The sequence below is a fragment of the Bombus impatiens genome, unplaced genomic scaffold (assembly GCF_000188095.3).
Source record: "Bombus impatiens unplaced genomic scaffold, BIMP_2.2 scf_0487, whole genome shotgun sequence".
Classification (NCBI taxonomy): Eukaryota; Metazoa; Arthropoda; class Insecta; order Hymenoptera; family Apidae; genus Bombus; species Bombus impatiens.
In genome coordinates, this window is record NT_176906.1 from 858659 (window position 1) to 879649 (window position 20991).

The window sequence follows — 20991 nt, forward strand, 5'->3', positions numbered from 1 at the left end:
TTTCTATTTCTAGGGAACTACTCCTTATGAAGATTACTAAAAATTGATTATCTCCGTATTTTCTGTTATTTATTCGATATTATAATTCGCTAGCCTGAATTTGATTTCTGATTGCACCGATTCATTTGAGTAATAATTCATGCAAATTGCGAAGGAAATTAACAAATGAGAAATTCGAAGCGTTTCAAAACGTAGTCGAAGAACAAAAAGTATCTATTATAGGACTTACGTACTTAATTAGGTCCAAGTACATATATTAAATTTCGCATTATTTTCTAGTATATAATTATATTAATTTGATACTGTGAATATGAAGTGTACAACTTGATCAATAAATTACTGGGTAAGTACTATATGCAAATACTTTCTGTAGCCACGATACACGAAAAGAGTTAGAAGAATTTATTTACACAAAAAGAGAATATTCACAATGCTATTAAAACTTCGTAATTTCTCGTGCTAAATTTCGCTTCCACTTCTATTAATCTACTATCTATACTATCTATGCTATAAACTTCGTGTTCCAAACTTGCTCTTCGTGGTATAATTTCTCAAGACGAATCGACAGGAGCTGACGCGTGTTGGAAAAACCGCGAACGAGCGAATCGACAAAGGTCAGCGAGACGGTTGCGTCGCTCCGAAATAATCCCGCCGCTCTCATTACCAGCGTCGTTAATCTCCGCCTCGAGCAGCGGGGAACGAGCCAATTAATCTTGCCCGGCAAGAGCGGCGAGTGCTTGTAAGCAAGCAGAACGCCACGGATGAATAATTAAATCTGTCCCCGGGCCCGATCGCGTCTTTCGAAAGCTTTCGTCGCGCCGTTTCTCCGGGAGAACCAACGACTACCGATCGTTCCTGCACGAGAAACAGGAAGAAGGAAGAGTCGTACCAACCGCTGTGCTTCTTGCCTCGATCATTCTGAACACGGTGTACCGTTATGAACAAGGGAAATCGAGAACCGGACACGATAGAGCGTTCACGAGGGAACGTGCTCCGAGATGGTCGGATAAAAAACGACGACAATAAAGGCTTTATTAATGACCGCAATATCGATAATTATGGGTATGGATATTAAGATCATGGCGAAAAGCTCTATCTCCTCTGCTGATGTTTTTAGTGTAAAGTGATCACTTGTCGATGTTAAATATATAGTGTTAATTAGTGTTTGATTCTTGATCACAAAGATTGTATCAGAGAGTATATTTGAAATTGTTTGTGAAGTAATATGTTCTGAAGTTTATGATCAATGCTAATAATTTTGCTATAAATGTTTTGTAGTGGAAAATAATTGTATGAAAATTTCATTCACAATTCATTCCTTTCTTCAAATTTTTTAGAAGAGAATGCAAGAGCTACAGTTTAGTAGAAACTTTATATATTAATAAATTTTACCATTTTGTTCACAAAAATACTTTATTGTAGAATTAACCAAACACTTTTCAAGTTATTCACGATTAAAGTTTCATTTTAAATAATGTTTGTTAGTAATACATGGCGTACGATTATAACGATTTGGTCACCGACGCGTTACGACATTCCAATAATTTCAATAGAGATGTATATCTCTGTTTACTGTAATACATGGACATCGTTACTGAATCACCACGTATAAAACAGATTCTAAGTGCAGTCAAGTCGAGACTTTAAATCTTCCAGTACTAGATCAATCTTTCTTTCCACTCTACGTTATCTTCTAAAAAGATAGTGATTTATCGACGACGAAAGACCAAGAAGCTCGTAGTAAGCAAGAAAGAGCTCCTTTTCTTGTTTCTTCCTCCCTTTCAACGTCGAACAGACGTTCGACTTTGATATCGAAGAAGCATCATCGTTCACAGGCGATCTTCCGTCGAAACAAAAATAACATTGGCCGTGTGTTGCTTTCACCGTGATACGAATAACCGCGTGGGCGATGACTCGCCGCTTGGAATTTATTCGCGCGGATACGCAGCTCGACGCTTGACCTACTTCTCGACGCGGTTTTTCAAATCACTCGTACATGAAATCATGGGAAAACAGCAAAGCCGCTTGCAGATTTCAAAGATAAAAAGAAGTTTCCTGTGTCGGTGGTGTAACGTTACTTGTTTCTCATCCCCTTGACACTGCCGTTGTTTCTTCTTCAAGTATCAAGCCGGAGAATTTTCAAGTTGTGAAACGGGTCAAGGCCGAGAAGTACTTTTCACCGGGTCCGTACGAGGTCTGCGCGACATTAGACATGGAGGTTCTTTGTAAGACGAATTTACGTGAAGAGAAAGAAGTGTATTTTCCACGACATAACATCTTTTGCACATTAACGTCGATGTAAAAGCAGTTTTATGCAAAAAGAGCTTTCGGGATACATTCGTCGTACTTTCACTGGTCTGTCATACGTAATCTCCCATTGGTATACTAATCGGGTTAGTAGAAAAATCTCAATATACTAGAAACCATTAAAAAAGAGAAAAACAGAAAAAGTTTGGCAGTACGTTTAGATGAACTTCACTCCGCGTTATCGGAGAGAGCAACCACAATATTCAAAGGTTAAATTACTAAAATCATTAGAATATTCAAAATAACCAAACTCTCTAGAAATTTTCTACGATTTACAATGGAATATCTTTTAAAATCCTCGTAATTTTTTGTTGTCTTTTGGTCGCTTTTTCCGTACATTATTTATCCTTTCATAACTTCGTACAAATTTTAAACTTTACTAGTCGGTAATTCCAGCCAACAGGAAACGATGTACCGCGAATGAGCACTACCGTCGATCCATCGACAGAAAGAGCAGCGTGTAGCGGCGTTAGACCATCCGCGTCTAAATTCTGGCTCTCTAGGGTCGCGCGCAATTGGGTTGGAAGGTTTTACATGCAATTTGCTGGTGTGGAAGCACCTGCTGAAACGGCTTTAAACGGCAAACAAACGGGCGACGGGAGAGCGGTTCGCGTAAAACTTCCTTTTATGGAGGTCACGTTCTGTTCGCGTGCACGCACACGCAGCCGTATAAGGAGCTTTTTCGAAGGCCTTGCGAACCCCGGAATCAAACAGCAACACGACTCGTCGCCTTTTTGATGCTTTCGCGGGGGTCATTTAATTACGTACCAGTCGCGTTGCAGTTTTCATTCTTAATTTTTCTTTTTCTTTTACTCCTCTTCCTTTTGCACTCTTCTCTTTGTTTGTTTTCCTCTGATGTTCTTATATCTTTCCTTCTTTAAAAAGGTTTATTCCTTTCTTTCATTAAAGCTATTTCGTTCAGAGAGAATGGAAGCTGATCCCTTTTGCAAGAACAGCGGGTGTATTTTCCTGAATCAATGCAAAACCGAGGCTGCTTTTTTCTCGAAGAAAAAGGCTTATTAGTATCCGAGCCACACGTGTGGTACACGTGTACTCCGCTTGGCACGTTCTCTAACCATGTTAAGCAACGAGATTTTCAACCTTCTCGCGATTTCCTTGCCTCCCGTGGTGAAATGGCCCTCCATTTCGTCCTCTAGTTACGGAATCTTCTCTGTTCCGTAATTTCACCAGTGAAACGAAACCAGCGTGGAGGATTTCGAGCGTGCAAATGTAGCTCGAGAGGCAGAATCAGGATACGATCAACGAAGCACAATTTTAAATGCGATTAACAGATCCGAAACGATTCGAAATGACTTGTTATGTAACCCGTGCTCGTTGTATTATCGCGATATTATTGTCACGTTACTGGAGATGATAGAATTGTAAAATGTCGCATCTGTGTAGAATAAAAATCAACTAAACGATTTGATTGTTCGGTGGAATAGTGGGGATTCGTGTCCAATAAATATATCGACGCTGTTGCATCTCTAAATTGCCAGTAAAAGACGAAAGCTTTTATCACGCTTGCATATTACATTATGCTTTGTTTGGAATAATTAGAGGATCATAATTATAAATGATTCTATTACACTAATGAAATCGAACGAAAGAGATGAAGTCGTATAGGTTTGATAGACTGGCATGTTGTTCGTATGATTCTGTGATAAAGATCGTTGTTACGACCGTTCGCGGAGAGACGCTGTCGCGAGGAAAACGCGTCAGCGAGAGGCATAAATTCTCGCTACGATTCGTTGAATCGACGCCGCGAAGTAGTCGTTCCCCTGTTTCGGTTAAGATAACAGAGGTGGTTGAATGAATACGACACAGTAGTAAGTTATATTTCACCGTTTATTCCACTAACTTATAACGTAGGTAATTACACTGGTACGTATGTACGAGATGAAAGAGTGACTGATCTACGGGTGTGTATACCCGCTCGAAGGATGTTGATCGTTCGAAGGATGTGAAATCAGTACTGTCCTGGGAGACGATGATGTGTCGGAGGAAAGCTAAGGATGGGTGTGTCTAGCGCACGGGACCATCGGATTTATTGGTGCCGATGTTAGTTAAGAGAGTGAGGGAATAGCCTTCGTTGTTAATTGGTTAAACGAAGGGTCTTAACCGCCCTCGAGAGAAAGTAGTTAGTGGGAGGAAAGTTGCAGCGTACGTGAGAAAAACTAACTTTCCCTTGTCACGTCGTGGTAGACAATAGTCTTTGGAGATTCTTCGGAAACAGACGTTTTTTTTGGTTTGAAGGACCTTTTCTAGGAAATCTATGAGATTTATGGCAGGTACTTGAAACTATGGAGGATACGCTGCGAGTATCCGAAGACATCTGGTTGCCATATTGCCCGCGGTGTGTGGCCTGGGTTAGGTAGAGTGTTACGCGACGTAACAATCGTCTCAGAGATAATTATCAGGAACAAAGATATATACAAAACATAAGAAATAAATATGAAAATCATTGTACAATAAAAAATCCTCTAACTGTTTTGAGCGCTGCATGTATTTATATTCGTGTCCTCTTATGTATAAATCAATCATCTATGGCGTAATTTCCAAAGTAGCTTGGTATTATCCTGCAACCGAGTAACTGAACTACGTATACAGAAGCCAAACTCTTCAATTTCATCAAGTTTAGTCCTCCTGCTGCTAAAGTCGATTAAACATTAATTACGTACTCTGATATCAAAATAAAGAAATTTCTTGACAAATGAAGTCGATCAGTTTGACTTCTGAATAGTTGAATCGTTACAGTCACGCAAATTCACGCCTCGATAAATCATAGCTCGTCGAGACGATTCCAACTCTCAGTTTACGCGTTCAACCCCTCTGATTGCTTCGAACAGTCTCTTAAAGTTCACCTTTCGACGACTGCTCGTTGTCTTGTCTGTGAATTTGCAAGCATGTTCGCGTGACTCGAGAGGGTAGTAATCCCGTTAGGAAAACTTCGCTCGTTTCGTTCGATGCGATTTACGAAATCGTGGAACGTTACAGCACTTTGAGATACTTTACAGATGGAATAGCATTGAATTTCGACCAGGACTTCCGTTTTACACTAAATTTCATCGAAGTATCTTAATTGCACGACTTTAACGTCAGATTAATGTCATACTCGCCTATAAGCAGACTGAATTTTTCATTATTATCACGTTCTTACAATTATCGCACAAATTCCCGAACTTTATACGTACTCTCGAAATCCACTTGAACTTGTCGGCCACTCGATGAAACCGAACTTTATATGCCGAACAGGTGCTTAAATTCTTTCCCATTATCCCAAACAATTGTGATTCGCGTATAATACACTGGAAGTTCATTCGCACTGATTACAGTTTAGAGTTCGCTGTAACCTACAATTACTAAAAATTCATAAAGAATTATTGTTCATTTTTTATGAAAATAAATATGGATATAAATTCCAGAAGAGCAGAGATTTCAAATTGAAAAATGCTTTTTATTTCTAAATGTAGAAAGACTCGAAGAGTATAGAATCGTCAATCTAAATACATCAATCGATACATTATGTCATCCACGTATTTGAACCGTTTCATGGCGTTCTTCATCTCCATTTCTGCTTTCACGGTTTGCCTCGCGATATTTACGAGTGACAACGTTTTCGACACCGAACAACCAGGGAAAACTGAATTTTCCGTTGTGGCGTGTTTGTCTTCTCGAACGTCTCTCTCATCGAATGTATTGTTTACCCGCGCCTCTACTCGTGTCTTGCCATACACAGCCAGCCACGATACAGTTTCAACTTCGATAAAGTAATCCGTTTAAGCGATTCTCGTTTCCAGCCTGCTGCCTACGCGTCGATTCCCATGATACCGGCCACTGATAGAGCTTCCTACGCGTAAATTAGTCGTTTCACTCGACCAGCTCCTCTTTGTATACAACCATCTGCAAACCAGCACGATATTCCATATATCCATTTAACATTGATTCGATATTACTGTTGGATATTGAAATTAGAGATATGTATGTTTTGTTCAATTCGATGGATAGCCAATACAGCAGGCTGAACTTCTGTATATTCAGATGTTAATTATTTACAAATATATTATATAAAGGGTTACAGGAAGCAAAATGTTTTGATGTGGTGTGGATAATGGAAACGTAACGTATTGAAGACACATCGTAATGTTTTATAATTGAGAAAATCGAAATAGTAAACGATGTGAGCCTTAAAAAACAAGGAAATGTTTTTTGTGGAGAAAGATGTTAATCTCGTGCAGAATACAGTGAAAATATTTTAGGTATTGGAATACTGTTAGACTATTACAAGAATTTGCCAGATACAACTATGAATTTTAATTAATTCGATACACCTTTCGCTATTTATTTTGCCTCTGAATCGGTGAAGACTTTAAACACTGAAAATCTACACTGATAAATGACGTACATTAATTCAACATTTTTCAAAACTCGTTTCTTGTTTTTACTGGAGATCTTTAACTCTACCACTTACATCGTTTACCATTTTAATTCTTCAATTAGTCTTTTTACACTCGTATAAGAGATAACCCACGGCTTCTAGCATATAGCGCTTACACACGTTTTACCAGTTTGTATTAGCTTGTTCCTTAAGTCTACGAAATTCCCAGAGCTTGCCTCTCCAGCTTTGATCATCGGCTTTTTTCTCCCGTTTGGCTTCCCTGACCTTATTCCAAGCTCGCGGCTCGAACGGTCGCACGATATCTATCTGCTCGCTTGCACCTTATTTTTAGTGCCCTCCGGGGAAATTGTTTACAACTGACCGTATTATGAAATATTACCGTTGTCGTATCTACGAAAGTCGTTGCGAAACAGCGCGTTACGAAACGTATGTTGCTCGAGTTAATGGACAACGCGAGTGATCTTGAATAATGATCGCGGACTAACTCTGCTCGGTACATAGACCGCGGAGCGATTTAACATTGATCCTGGACTCCAGTAAGAAAAATAGATCGTGTAGATCTATGATTCTTAACCTGTGGACCGTCGACCACCAGGAAGCCTGTGATGTTCTCGGAAGAGATTCTTCATGGACATTAATTAATAAACACTTAGGGAACATTTCAAGGAAGCGCATGAATATTATGAAAAGGTAGCTGTATGAACATGACGTAACAAAAAAGGATTTGCACGAATGTAATATGCAATGGAAGTCGTATTACAAGAAATATTTGATTTAAAATATTTGTTTTACTGTAAAACACTGGCGCGTAGATTGTTCACGTTATGTTTGTTTAATGATAGGAAGGGAAGCAATTAATAGTTTTTACGGTCGAAGATTATTCGACTTCGACCGGTCGATTTTGTTTCATTTTGCAATATGATTTAGTAACATATTATTAGGTATTAATGAAGATTAGTGGTAAGGCACTGGACAAAGTAAACTTCTAAGGACTCATACTTGCGATCTTCAAGTTCACATAGCAGCACTGATCACCACTTTAGCTATAATAATTACGTTTTCCGTTGTTCTTCCTCTCGCTAAACCCTCACGCGAGGAAGAGAAATCCATCAACGGTTTAGATAGACAGTAGAGTAATCCGATAGACGAAAGATCTCGGCACGAAACGTCGGCGAAACAATCCAATCGATCAATTCCTCTTCTTTCTGTGCTCGTTTCTTGAAAACGCCCCCGCACCAGACACGACCAGTCAACTCGTTGTCAAAGTTGAATAATTGCACTTTGGGCCTCGTTTGTTTCAGCTCTCCGCTAGGCAAGCGAGGCCGTCATTACTCATTTTCGAATTCCGGACCAAACCGGACGACTATCGATCAAGACGTGATCTGCTTTACATGCTTGATAATAGACTGGTTACGCGTACTGTACAATTTCATAGACAATCGATCCGAACGTTCGAACGAGTCGAGAATTCAATAAAAAGATATAATATCGAACTTGGTCCTTCACGGCTAACAATAGTTGTATATTTATATCGATTCTAAGTTAAGAACGAGCGTCTCGTTTAAAAGTTAAACGATTCCGCGTTAAAAGTTTAATCGTGTCAAAAAACGATTGATCTACGATCATGGTTTCAGAAAATAGATTCGACGTTGCTGATACAGGGCACCGTGTGGATACGGTTAAAATTAAAACGGAAGGGAGCTGTAATTTTCTTGTACGCCCAGCGTGGAAGTTTTAGAGTAATAAGTTAATAATAGGTTACCTTGCAAGATCCACGTGGCGGTAACGAAGAACGGTAGCGTAAAAATCGATCGAAAGACTTGTACAGAGGCGTATAATGCAGTGTAAAGAGACTTGATGTAACGAAACGATGAAAGAGGTAAGTGTACTTTGAAAAGGCACGACAGCTATACGTTAGAACGTTCTAAAACAGTCAGAAAGGAAAACAGATCGTGGAAACACGAACTAAAATCCCTGTTGAGAAATCCCGGGCGAGGGAATATTTATGTCCACCAATCCTATGCAATCGTGTCATCCGCAGTTTGTGTGAGATTATATTTCTTACAGATAAGATCTTCGATCATAATTTTCTATATATTTTCCGCGGGTCCTCCGCTGACGGCTATTCGCGAAATTTATTGCACGCGAACTACCCCGCTTGTTTCGATGTCAACCGGTATAAAATAGAGATTAAAAATTATACAAAATATTTGCAGTTCCTCCATATTGGAAAGTTTGTATACATCGTTAAATTAGGCTAAAACTATGGAGCAGAAACTATTTTATTTTTACGAATGGATCGTAAGATGTACATATGCTTTTAAAATTATTTTAATTCTGTCATTATTTTTAATGAGTATTCACTGTGAATGTTGGCGAGAAATAATGATTAATTACATTCTGAGTGACAACAGGTTTTCGGAGATAGACCTTTTTAATGTACGTACTTATTTCTGCTATTCTTCATTCGATATTATTAAGTGTTATTGAAAAATCTTCCTGATATCCCTGATTGGCATCAAATTATACGCATGTAGTGTATTGCAAGAACGAGATCTACTTCTTTTAGTACTTTTAACAAATGTTTGAAGTACGACAAACGACATAAAGCATATAGAAATATGATGCTTCGTTCGTTGCTAATTGCTCTCACAAGATCGATATCGTACTTGCTTTAACACACTTGCATAATACCCTGTATTCTGCATATTCTATATAATAATCGTATTTCGTCAATTCAAATGTCTCTAATACGTCTCTACAAGCCACACAATAACATTCACCGCATTACATGACGTGTTCGTTCTTCTGGACACGACACGAATCGAAGACAGTTAGAGAATTAACATTTCGCCAACAAGGGATGTCGGTGGTTCCATGAGAGGGTAGGATCGAACGGGACCCAGGGTTGCCGGTTGGGAGGTGTGAGAGACGGTGCGGTGCGAACGACCGTGAAGTGGCAAAGGGTGTTGGCCTCGTGGTAAGGGCTTGTTTGAGGTACGGATGCGTTTGTTGCGAGAACGGATGAGAGTGGATGCCACGCCAAGGTGGAGTGGGTCAGCCGAGACTGTTTCTCTTCTCTCTCCCTCTCTCTTCATTTCTCTCCCTCTGTTCCTTTCTCCCTCTTTTCCTCTTTTCCTCTACCTCTGTTCCTCTATCTCTTTCGCCTTCTGGTTCGCATCGTTTATACCACGCTACGAATATACACGGATACACACGTACAGGGAACGTATATACACAGCAGCTGTACACTATACACACAAGTCCGTGCCCGCATTAGTTTTATTGCTCGTAACGGAAGGAGGGTTTAAACTACGAGTAGTCTGAAAAAGCGTTGTTAGGATGATCAAAGATTCGAGGCTTCTTTGGACACGCCCGGCCGCGACTCTTCGTCCCTTTGACGCCATTGTGGGCGAGTTTGGTCGGTGGAGCGCTTTGATTGCTCGACTACCAAACGAACTCGATCGCCTCATCCCTCATGGTACCACGTACATTGTGAGATTTCTATGCGAGCAAATACGCTTGATTTCTGTTTGCATGCGATGAACCTTCCTATTAGGAGGATTTTTTCTGTCGACCAGTTCTGTCGATATATTGCCCAGAAACCAGTTTGACGATACGGAAATTGTTAGTCCGAGGCGGCAAAATGTTTCTTTGCTTGAAAGCAATCCGACTAAAAAGAGCTTTCTTCGAATCACAAGGCGAACCTTTCTTCGTTTCTGCGTTTTCATGTCAGCTGCGAATGTTGTTGGCTCGTAAGGTAAGTCCAGGAAACAGGAAAAACGAGTATTATGATGAGGTGAAGATGAAAGTATTTTGACTTCTCAACGAATTCAAGGCGCGTCGTTGGAGCAAAAAAGTTTGTTCAAAGACGTATGTTCGTGGCGTGAGCGAGCCTATGAGGCCTCGGACGAACAAGTTCTCGCCGTGTGGCGAGCATTTAAGCCACGGCTTAACCCGGCTTAAAGCGTTACTTGGCTCCCTCCTCGTACTTCCGCCACGTTCCGTTGGCTGACCGCGCCGTGGCTTTTAATCGAGCGCCACCGGATTATCGTGACTCGCAATCTTTCTCCGGCCTTCGAACTCGTTCATCATTCGTATTCGAGCCTCGATCGCGGCTCCAGGATCGTGGATGCGTATCTAAGAAAATATCGCGAGGCATTCTTACTTCTATGGCTCGTTGCCTCGATGAGTTATCTTTTCTTAATTCCTATTATTGGAATTTTGTTTGTCAATCTTTTCACGCTTGACGTTGCATATATGCAACGATATATACCGTAAGAAGTTACTAATTAACTAAATGATAAATTTATATATTATTTTTTATGGAGCCGGTCTTGAGTTTTAGTGTTTTCTATATAAAAATATGTTTCTATTATTAATAATTGATGAAAAAGTACTTTCTCACGACATGAAACAATTTAATTCAGAAAGGCTTATCTCTGAATATGAAATTTGCAAATATAGACAGATAAAAAATCAAAATAAAAATGTAATTCATTTTTGATTAATGTATAATTTATATTTTCGTATTTAATTATTCTCACGATTAGACGCTAGAAGAACTGTGTACTCTCTCAATTCCATTCAACCTACTAACGAATTATGCAATCATTCCTGAGAAACATTCGATCACATCCACTCCAAACTTTGAGTGGCCAATTCTCTTCTTTCACGCTCTAATCTCGAGTATTCATGTATCTAGTCCTTCATCGTATTTCTAATACTCGAGGTCCAATCATTTCGTATAAACGAGTGTCTAACTGTGCCTCACATGTTTGCGACCGAAATTTCCATTTTCAAATTGCCTTGCTTTCTCATTTAACAGCTCTGAATTTCATCGGTTTGGAAACCTGTTGAAAGTTCCAAACTCTTCGTTGTCGTGAAAGCAACCGGTTTCGTCATTAAAAAAAATGCAGTATCGAGGGATTTAACTTTGAAAAACGTCGAATAGTTCCTCAAAACTTTCTCATAACTCTGACGATCTACAAAATTTGTAATCATAGTAAGTTTTCTTATTTATCCAATAGTCTCGAACTCGAGGTGACACGAAGCAACTCTCGATGTGGAAGAATTCCAAATTTTCAACTTTCTCCCAGTTCCATAATTCTTAAGTTTCCACGAAACTTTCCATGACCTCGGAAATTCGAGTCCTTCGAGGTTTGCGGTAAAGTTCCATGTTTTTGAGGGATCCAGGCGACTAGATGCACTTGCTGTTTATCTTCTCGTCATCGCAAACTAGAAATGTTTTGATGTTTGGTCTTGGCTTGAAACGGATGAGTTTCAGAGATTTCGAACTAAGCCGCGAACTTTCCGGAATCTTGATATTCTTGAAATTCCGGCAACTTTCGAAGTCTTACGAAGCAACGTAAGACTTTACCAAGCTCGAGACGCTTCGTAACAAAAGGGTGTCGATTTACAACCATCTTTAACTCGTGCAATCGATTGAAAACTGATGTTTGGAATGCAATTAGAATTGATCTTGATTGATAAATTAATTTCATTCCCTTCTAAAATTGTGGTACAATTTTCTTACGATTTTTATTAGCTACGAAGCTAAAACTCAACTTTTATAAACGTTGTAAATATAAACCAATCTAGATATTATAAATGTAAAATTACTTGCAAAGAAAATATACTAAATTCGACTATCCTTATCGTCAAAAATGTTTATCAAAAATGTAGAATGCAAAACATTTGGATTTAATTATTTTTGATACAATTGCTTCGGTTTAATCAATTCTAATACGTCGTTTGCTTTCTGAAAGAGATAAAAATTTAGGAAACAACAGTAAAGTTGATGGGATAGGATAAGGTTTATAGAAGATGAGTACATTGCCTTGTAATTACGCCTAATTATAGATCGATAGTGGCCGCGTAATGGTTGCGTAAAATTTTATCTTATCAGATCCAAAAATGTGTCTAATTAGAAACTAAATGACCCAGTTAAATAGTGAACAGTTATTCAAGAGGATTCCTGACGAAATCAGGATGTTTCTGTTTCGATGATCGAAATCAACTGCGAATAAATAGTTATATCGGAGGTGTGATGGATTTCCAAGGGCCTCTCTTATCGAATTCAACAAGCGAGAATTCCCTAAGTCGACTCGCCGGAAGCCGTGATTTCTCCAGAGACTCTGACAAAGGGGGAAGAATCAGATTGTCCGAGAACGTTCGAGTATTGAAAGGTTTCGCTATTTTCTTTACCGTTTGAGTATTCATTTCCGCTTGAAATTGTTCCATCCATTTATTCCATTGACGCAGTGCGTCTTGATTTTCTCACGACTAATGGAAAATAATTCACGTTTCCTATGAATATTTCTTGATGTAATATGTCAATTATACGAAAGAAACGATTCAGATAAAGCGTTTACAGAATTTGAATAATTTATTGCACATTCATTGGAATTATACTCGTTATCAATGCGGTGACTCGCATAGTTCGATAAGAAGCATTAGAGATTCTAAGGGTTCGGGAAAGTTTAAGGAGATTCAAGTAAGGATGACAAGAATGATCAAATTTAAGAGTTTTATAGTGCACATCTAGGATTGGTGACTTAGGGGTCGTAGAGCAAGAATAACGCTGGCTAAGAAATTGAATAAGGATATTGGCTGCGTTTGAGAGACAGGAAGTAGAAGTATTCTGAAATTACAGTTATCTAAAATTACTGCCTGAATGTGAGTACATTACATCACAGAGAAAGCAAAGATATTTAAATGCTACAGTCGATTACAGCTGAAGGAAACTATTGTATTTTAAGAAGATACGACGAGTTAGTTTTCATCTTCATATTCTGAATACGTTGGAAGTAACGCGAATAGCTTGAACGATACATTTGAAAGGTTAGCTCGGGATGACTAAGTTCTAGATATGCACGTGGAACTTGAAACATGTTTCTATTACAAATGATTCTTCTGACACAGTCATAAAAATGTAAACTCTCGTATTCCACAACAGCGTCCTTCACAATAAAACGCGCAAGAAACTTGAGTAAATAAATCAAACAGAATATACGAAGCGTTTCATCTTATCGCATTATTTCTTTTCATTCCGATCTTGTCCACGCGCATATCTTTCTCTTCCCTATTATTTTATCCACCTTGAACACTCCATCATTTTCATACGTTCTCTAAAACGAATTGATCAGCATCATGATATTTAGTAGTTAGGTATTGGGCGCTGTCCAATAGATTACTATGGCCAAAGTCTCGAAAATTCCATTAAAACATCTCCCAAGACAGGCATATATTAGCGACGTCAATTTTTTAGACCCTTCGAGAGAGTTTACTTAAAGATGACGAACATTGTTTTTAAAAGAGCTGACTATTAAATAGAGAAAGCAATTTTGTTAAGAAGAGGATTATTATTATCTTATTTATTTATTTATTTATTACTTATTGTTATTACTTATCCCAGAACTTCGAACTTACTTCTTGAGTAAAGGTAGATGTCCATTCGAGAGTAAAATTGTCGCGAGTTGCTCTCGAGAGTATTTCTTGCGACACTATTGAGAGTTACTATTCGATCTGCATTGACGGTAACTCTGATAGTCGCTCTAAACGCAGTGTTCGCTTACGAGAAATACCCTTGAGAGCAACCCGCGATAATTTTACTCTTGAATGGACACCTACCTTAAGACTGGTTACAATGGATACGTGTTCTGAAGAATGAAACATCTGCAAACTAAAATGCGTGCAATGCAGGAGATAGATAGAAATGAAACGAAGTAGGCGGAAGGAAATCGCGGAAGAAGGACAGAGTCGGAGGGAGTCGCGAGGGTGGTTCGAGAAGGGCCTTTGACTGGCGCACGAAGGGGGCCAAACTAACCCCTCAGGTTGCTCGGTCTGCAAGGGTGCGCGATATTGATTCTCGCCTACCACTTCCACCATCGTTGTCCTACCTGTACACGCGACTACCGTCGAATCATGGCGGTGGTGGTGGTGGTTGTCTCCCGTGCTTCGCTTCTCTCCCGTACACGCAGACGGACGATTCGTTACACGTCTCAATGAGCCACATCGAGCGATCCAGCCTTTCCTGGCTGTGCATCCGTCGTATCTCCGTATCCCCCTAGATTCGATAATCGATAACGATCGCCGCACGAGCGACTGTTTCGCGAGGATAAGATCTCTCACGCTCTTCCATCACCAGCTTGCCGATTTGTAGGATAGAATAGATTTCGATAGGATTCGGAGACGTTGATGCCGAGTTACGAGGGTTCCGCTGGAAATATGAATCGTGATACGGACATTGATAAATGGGAGGCTTCCTCGCACTCCCTGGAAGTCGTTGTGTTCCGTTGGCGTTTCTGCCGACACTCGGAACATAGTTGCGAATGACGTAGATCAATAACGAGCTTGAATTAGTCATTAAGGAAGATGTAGCTGTAGTCAGTGTTGGTATGATAATTGATATGCGACGGTGTGGTAGTTGCCTGCAACAATTTTTCTTCGCGTAGATGCAGTTTCTTGTCGCCGGTATGCTATGGTTCTTATAACTGGCTTTACACTACGGTGATGAAGCATTCGGCTATTAGAGAATAGGGCTCGTTTGTCTGCAATAGCTTTGGGCTTTCACAGTGAGGGATTTTACGTATTAAATAAACTTTCTCAGCAATTCGCTTCTATTTGATGCTGTTAATTGTAACTTCTAACTCATCGAGGATTGAAGAAAAAAATCCCTACAATACACATTACACCGATCGCATTATTCTGAATTATCGCAGTTAAGCGAGAGTAGTGCTAATTTAAGAATAGATTTTTTTATTCGAATCTACAATAATATTAGTTAATCCCAGATTAAGTAAACTGTCCATCGAATGAAAAATAATAAAGTCGACGGATCGTTGTCCCCTGACGAGTTCGGAGAAATGAAGTTCTACGGTACTTCAACTTCATTCTGTGAGCGTTGTCGACGGGTCTATCTTTCCGCCAGTGTTTATCAGGTGTACCAGCCGAGTTGCGTTTAATTGAGCCACGTCGCGAGGTTTCTCTATCAATCCGGACCGTTTAGGATCGTAACTCGACGTCATCGGTCTCTGAAGAATCTCGTTTCGTTCCCCTCTGCAGGTTGCTGTTCCGCGCGATGATCTTATCTTTCACGGAGCAACGCGGGCCAACGAGATTAATAACGTGAGATCAGGCTGCCTTGCGCTTCGAGTTGCTCATTGGAGAAAATAGAAGCGTTGGAAAGCCAAAGATGCAAGAGAATAAAATAGAGAATGAGAGGGAGAGAGAAAGAGAGAGAGGGAGAGAGAGAGAGAGAAAGAGAAGCTGCGTTCGCAGCAGACAAATACAAGACAATGAAGATTAATGTTTCGGCCTGGTTCCCTGACGGTGCTGGTAGTCTGCAGCACCGTGTGAACTGAGTTAATCTGAGTTTCGTTAATCCGCAGGGTCGCTGCTCTACTCGCTGTGGTTCAGGCGATGCACTTTAACTATAAATGTCTCTTCCAAATATAAGATTCATAGAAATAGAAAAATGCGTTTTACTCTCTACAGTAGAACTCCATTTATCGGAACGAAAGTTTATTTAATGTCCAATCAAATAAAGTTCTGACGATTGAGTTTCTTTTTCTAAACGCGAGTCCCTATCGTATGATAGGAAAATTTTGAGAATGAGGAGAATTATTTCTGAAACTGACGAGTTCGTAACATGTAATCTTCGAAAGATGAAGTACTAAGCTTTAAAAAACCTAAAATCGAGATTCTTACAATGAGGTTGCAAAGAAATAAGGAAACTCGTTTTGTTCTGATTTCAGACCAGCAGTCGGCGTGACATGGATGTGAGCTTCACGAACGTATTAGAGGGGGCTCGCCAGTACTTTCAGGGACTGCCGGTACCGAGTACAGGTAGTGCGACCGTGTCAGCGGATCACAGTCTCGCGACATCAACGAGTTCTGCTTCGTCCATATCGTCGTCGCACGACCATGGCAACACCTCGTCCGTGGCTCCTTTGTCACCGGCACCATCCGTATCGCAAGCACCACCGTCACTATCGTTACCGCCGCAATCGACTTCGAGCGGAAATACAACCGGTAACGCTGGGAACAGTGGGGGCAGCGGCGGGAGCAACGATCAGGAAACGAGTCGATATCTCAACGACATCAGACCGTCGTCGGCGGACAACGCCGCGGCCAGTTCCAGCACTTTCTGGAGCCCATCCGTTGAACCTTATCCTCCTCAACCAACGAGGGTTGAAGTGCCGGATACGAGGCCAGGCGATGACGGATCCTCCATGGAGGCGAGCTCATCGTCCTCGAGTATCATCACTTTAACGGAGATGCAGCCGTCGAGCAGTCGATCCTCATCGACGTCAAATTTCTCACAGAAACAATCGACCTCCTCGACATCGTCGTCCAACGATCTTCATCATCACTCGCAGCCGACGACAGCGACAGCGCCAAGTTCACCGCACTTGCATCAAATGCAACCACCTCAACAGTCACAGTCCCCTGGTCCGGTGTATCAACAATTAAACCCTGTCACGAGAACGTCGTTCTCTACAGCGGAAATACTCGCCTCGTCGCACCAAGCAACCTATCAAACTGCCAGTGATCGACAATCGCAACCGAACGCGCCGGTCGTAGCACAGAGAACCCAATACTATCCCCGGTATCATCATCCGGACATCACGAAGAGCGCTCCGGTTCCGTTCACTCAGAATTCGATCTACCAATCGTCGAGCGTAGCTGCAGCTACATCATCGGGTAACGTGCAGTTGGCTACGAGGCCGACGCCGATCGAGCAGAGCAACCCGACCACCGCTTTAGGTCAAGGACACGCTCAGGAGCAAAGAGTGCCACCGAGTTCCTACGGTAATAACGCTGTGCCGCCATCGAGCACTCCTTCGATTTACGGCTCGCCATCATCGCAGACTTATCGCACGCCGCAACAGCATCAACCGCAGAATCGATTAAGCTCATCGAGCAATCCAGCAACGGACAGGTCGTCGCATTCGGAAAGATCGTCGCACTCCTCGCGCGTCTCCTCGTCTCCGTCATGTTCGTCGTTGAACCCGTGCAGCCCTCGCCACACAGTCAACTTAAGTCACATTCCTTCGTCGTCTTCGTCGTCGTCGTTGTCCTCGTCACCGTCGTCGTCCTATCAAAATCATCCGGCGCACATTCCTTCGTCGCACTTGCCATCCGCCGGAACTATGATTCACCCGCATCATCAAGCTCAACAACAGCAGTCGCCGCAACAACAGCAACAATCTCAGATTCAGCAGCCTCAGCAGCAACAGCTTTCTAGTCGAATAAATGCGTCTCCGCATTCGATGGGGCCGAACTCGTACGCCAGTCGAATGATCGTTCACGGGACGTCCGCGGCTTCCTCATCCTCAAACTCAAATCAAATGCCGCCACCGGCAGCGCTAACTGGTGGTTATCATCCTATCGCTTCTCCCCATGACGTTCCCCGTCACGCTACCCCGTCGCCGCATAGACAATCGCCCCACGTATCCACCCTGCACACGCCTCACGCCTCTCCTCATCACACACCCTCTCCTCATCACACTCCCTCTCCTCATCACACACCCTCTCCGCATAGCAGCTTCCAGCCGCATTCACCGACTTATCCACCACCACCACCGGCTTCCTCCACCCCTCATTCGTACAACCTTCCCATTACGTCGCAGCATTATCAACCGAACGCCGGTGGGTACGCGAATCCGTACGGACTGCCGCCTCAGTCTTCGTATCATTCCTTCCAAAAAGGTCCCCAGCCGCCGCACACTCAAGCAAACTACTACTCGCAGTCCAGTCGATCTCAGAGCCAGGCGTATGTTCAGCAAATGTCTATGGCCGGTCCGGCGCCTCGAACAGAATCTACTTGTTCCGGAAACGGAAACATTAACGGTGCCACCGGTTATCAGCCGAGTAAACCGGTGACGTACAACGGCGCCGATTCGAAGAGAAACTCGATGGAGGTCCCTTATGCCTCTTATCGATCTCAGCAGACGTCTGTTCCGAGAACTAACACGCACAACCTTCCACCTATCGCCGCTCTCTCGTCCTATCATTCCAACAGGCGAGAATCCGCGAGCAAGGCGCAATCGGTGCAACGGCAACGCTACTCGACTAGCACCGCGAGCAAAGTTTCGGTCGTTGCGCCGCCTACTTCCTCGATGGCCGCGCCTCAAAGGGTTCCCGAGTACCCGGTCACTTTGTCAACTATGAGTCACGCCATGCCGGTCAATGGAAGGACGAACACGGTAACAAATTCCTCTTACAGTAGATATGCCGCTCAACATGGATATCCGACCTACGCTACCACCATGGCGCCTAGTCATCAGGGGAGCAACTCCTCGAGCAGCACCACCGTTACGTCTATCGGTCAAGTCGCTCCGAGGTCTTCCGTTCAAACTACCACGGTACATAGTTATCAATCGTCGGACACCAATCGTACGGCATCCTCTTATCATCACCAGCCTGTAAGAGCTACTGAGGACTATGGATACAAAGAGTATCCGTACCAGAATTCGACCGCGTCTACGGTACAGTCTACCGTTGCTTCCTCTATAGTGACTCCTCCTTCTCAAACGAACGGAATGCGAAAGAGGGAATCACCTTTGGACCTCTCTGTTAAAACGGTGAAAACATCCGCCGACTCGACCGCTCAGGACGACATCGAGACGATCGCGCCGGAGAAACACGTCAGTAGTTCCACGGTGATCTCATCGCGAAGTAACAATTCGCGAACCATGTTACCGCCTCCGGCACAGCCTCCCCCACAACCAGCCTCATACCCCGCGTACGACAACCGATTGTCTAGCAATAACGGCAGAATCTTACCGCCAACGAGCGGCGTTCGAGCACCGACGCCTCAAACGGTGTGCGCACCGAAGGTCGACTTTCTGCCAGACTTCAACTCCGCGCCGCTGCGTCACCATCACGGCCAGTCGCACGAGAATACTCTTCAGCGGAGAAGTTCAGCGCAACAGCTGTATGCTCCGCCTCCGCAGTCTCTTCCTCCTCAACATCCTAATAATACCGCTCCACTGCCCCATATGTCCACGTTTAAAAAGACTTCACTGCCCACGACGCAGGTGTACGACGCGGTGACTACACCAGCACCGCCTCCGCCGGTCCCGTCGTCTTCTTATCTGTCGGCCAACGACACCATCGCCTCCAGAACCTCCAGGTATCCGTCGTCGATGATCGATCCTGCAAGGATAGGACCGGCTGCGTTGCCTCTTCAAGATTACCCGTCCGACCCATCGAAATATTATCTGGACAGTAGAAATAAATTTGGCCAGCCATCGCCGCAGAGCGATCGAAGCCCTTCAAAGAGGTCTGGCGATACGATTTACGGCGGTGGCGGTCCGAACAAGCAGCCGAGGCTCGACACGTGGATCCAGCAGAGATTGTCAACGGCGAAAGCGTTGTACGAGCAACAGAAAAGGCAAGAGATGAATCTACCGGTTCCTTTACCGAATGGCACCCTCGTAGCACCTAGCACCTACGAGCAGAGATCCGATAGCGGATACTCGTCGTCCGAGTCCGCGAGGTATCAGCAAGCTTACTGTGATAAGAGAAGCTACGCGGAACCTAAGGTCACTCATAGTTCATCGTCGTATGTTCATCCTGTGATCACGAAGCCCACGAATGTGCATTCTTTGCCGCAACAGGCAAACGCTAGCCAACCATCCGCGTACACAAATTACAGACAGAGTCAGAAAGCGACCGGACTTGTGGTGCCTCCTGGAGCTACTTCCGGTGGACAGGCCACGGAACCACCGAGCAATACCGGTGCTGATAAACGAGTGCTTAGTTTGCTGAGGAATAGCCTAGAGAATAAACAGCAAAGGGAAGAGCAAATGAACAGCCAACAGCCTATCTTGGCCAATCATAGTCAACAAAGTTTTCAGAATAAGGTATGTAGCAATTGTATATTCTTGTATGTTATATCTTACGTGCAAGTTCGATGCGTTGTTTCATTCTTCGATAACTATCTCGATATGAAGTTTTGATTAATTCTAGTTCAATTAACCTGTAACAAATTATGTCATAAATACGAACTATGTTGCAAATATCAACCATGTCTGTCGCCTATCTCAACCCTATTACGATCTTAACAATTTCACACGTACGACACACATCGCATACATTCAATGCAGAGATCTCCAAGTGCATTCTTCGAATCCCTACCATAAATATACATTCAGCTCTCAGTCATTCGTTGTTCATAAAAATTCTCACTCGCACATCTATCTAAATGTTTAACTCTACCTTCTCTTCTCCCCTGACCTCTTCACAAGAAACGCTATTAAATACCAGAAATACTT

At 42.5% G+C, this 20991-nt stretch overlaps 1 protein-coding gene across 4 annotated transcripts in view; it reads left to right on the top strand.

Moving 5' to 3' along the window:
• The window catches only part of LOC100747252 (mucin-5AC), a 333661-nt gene that overhangs the window by 304765 nt on the left and 7905 nt on the right, over positions 1–20991 (top strand). For all 4 annotated transcript variants that reach the window (XM_024368913.2, XM_012387805.3, XM_012387807.3 and 1 more), the window contains exon 4: positions 16465–20580. In XM_024368913.2, coding sequence (XP_024224681.1) covers positions 16483–20580 — 4098 coding nt within the window. In that variant the 5' untranslated portion in view covers positions 16465–16482. The remainder of the gene's footprint in view (positions 1–16464; positions 20581–20991) is intronic.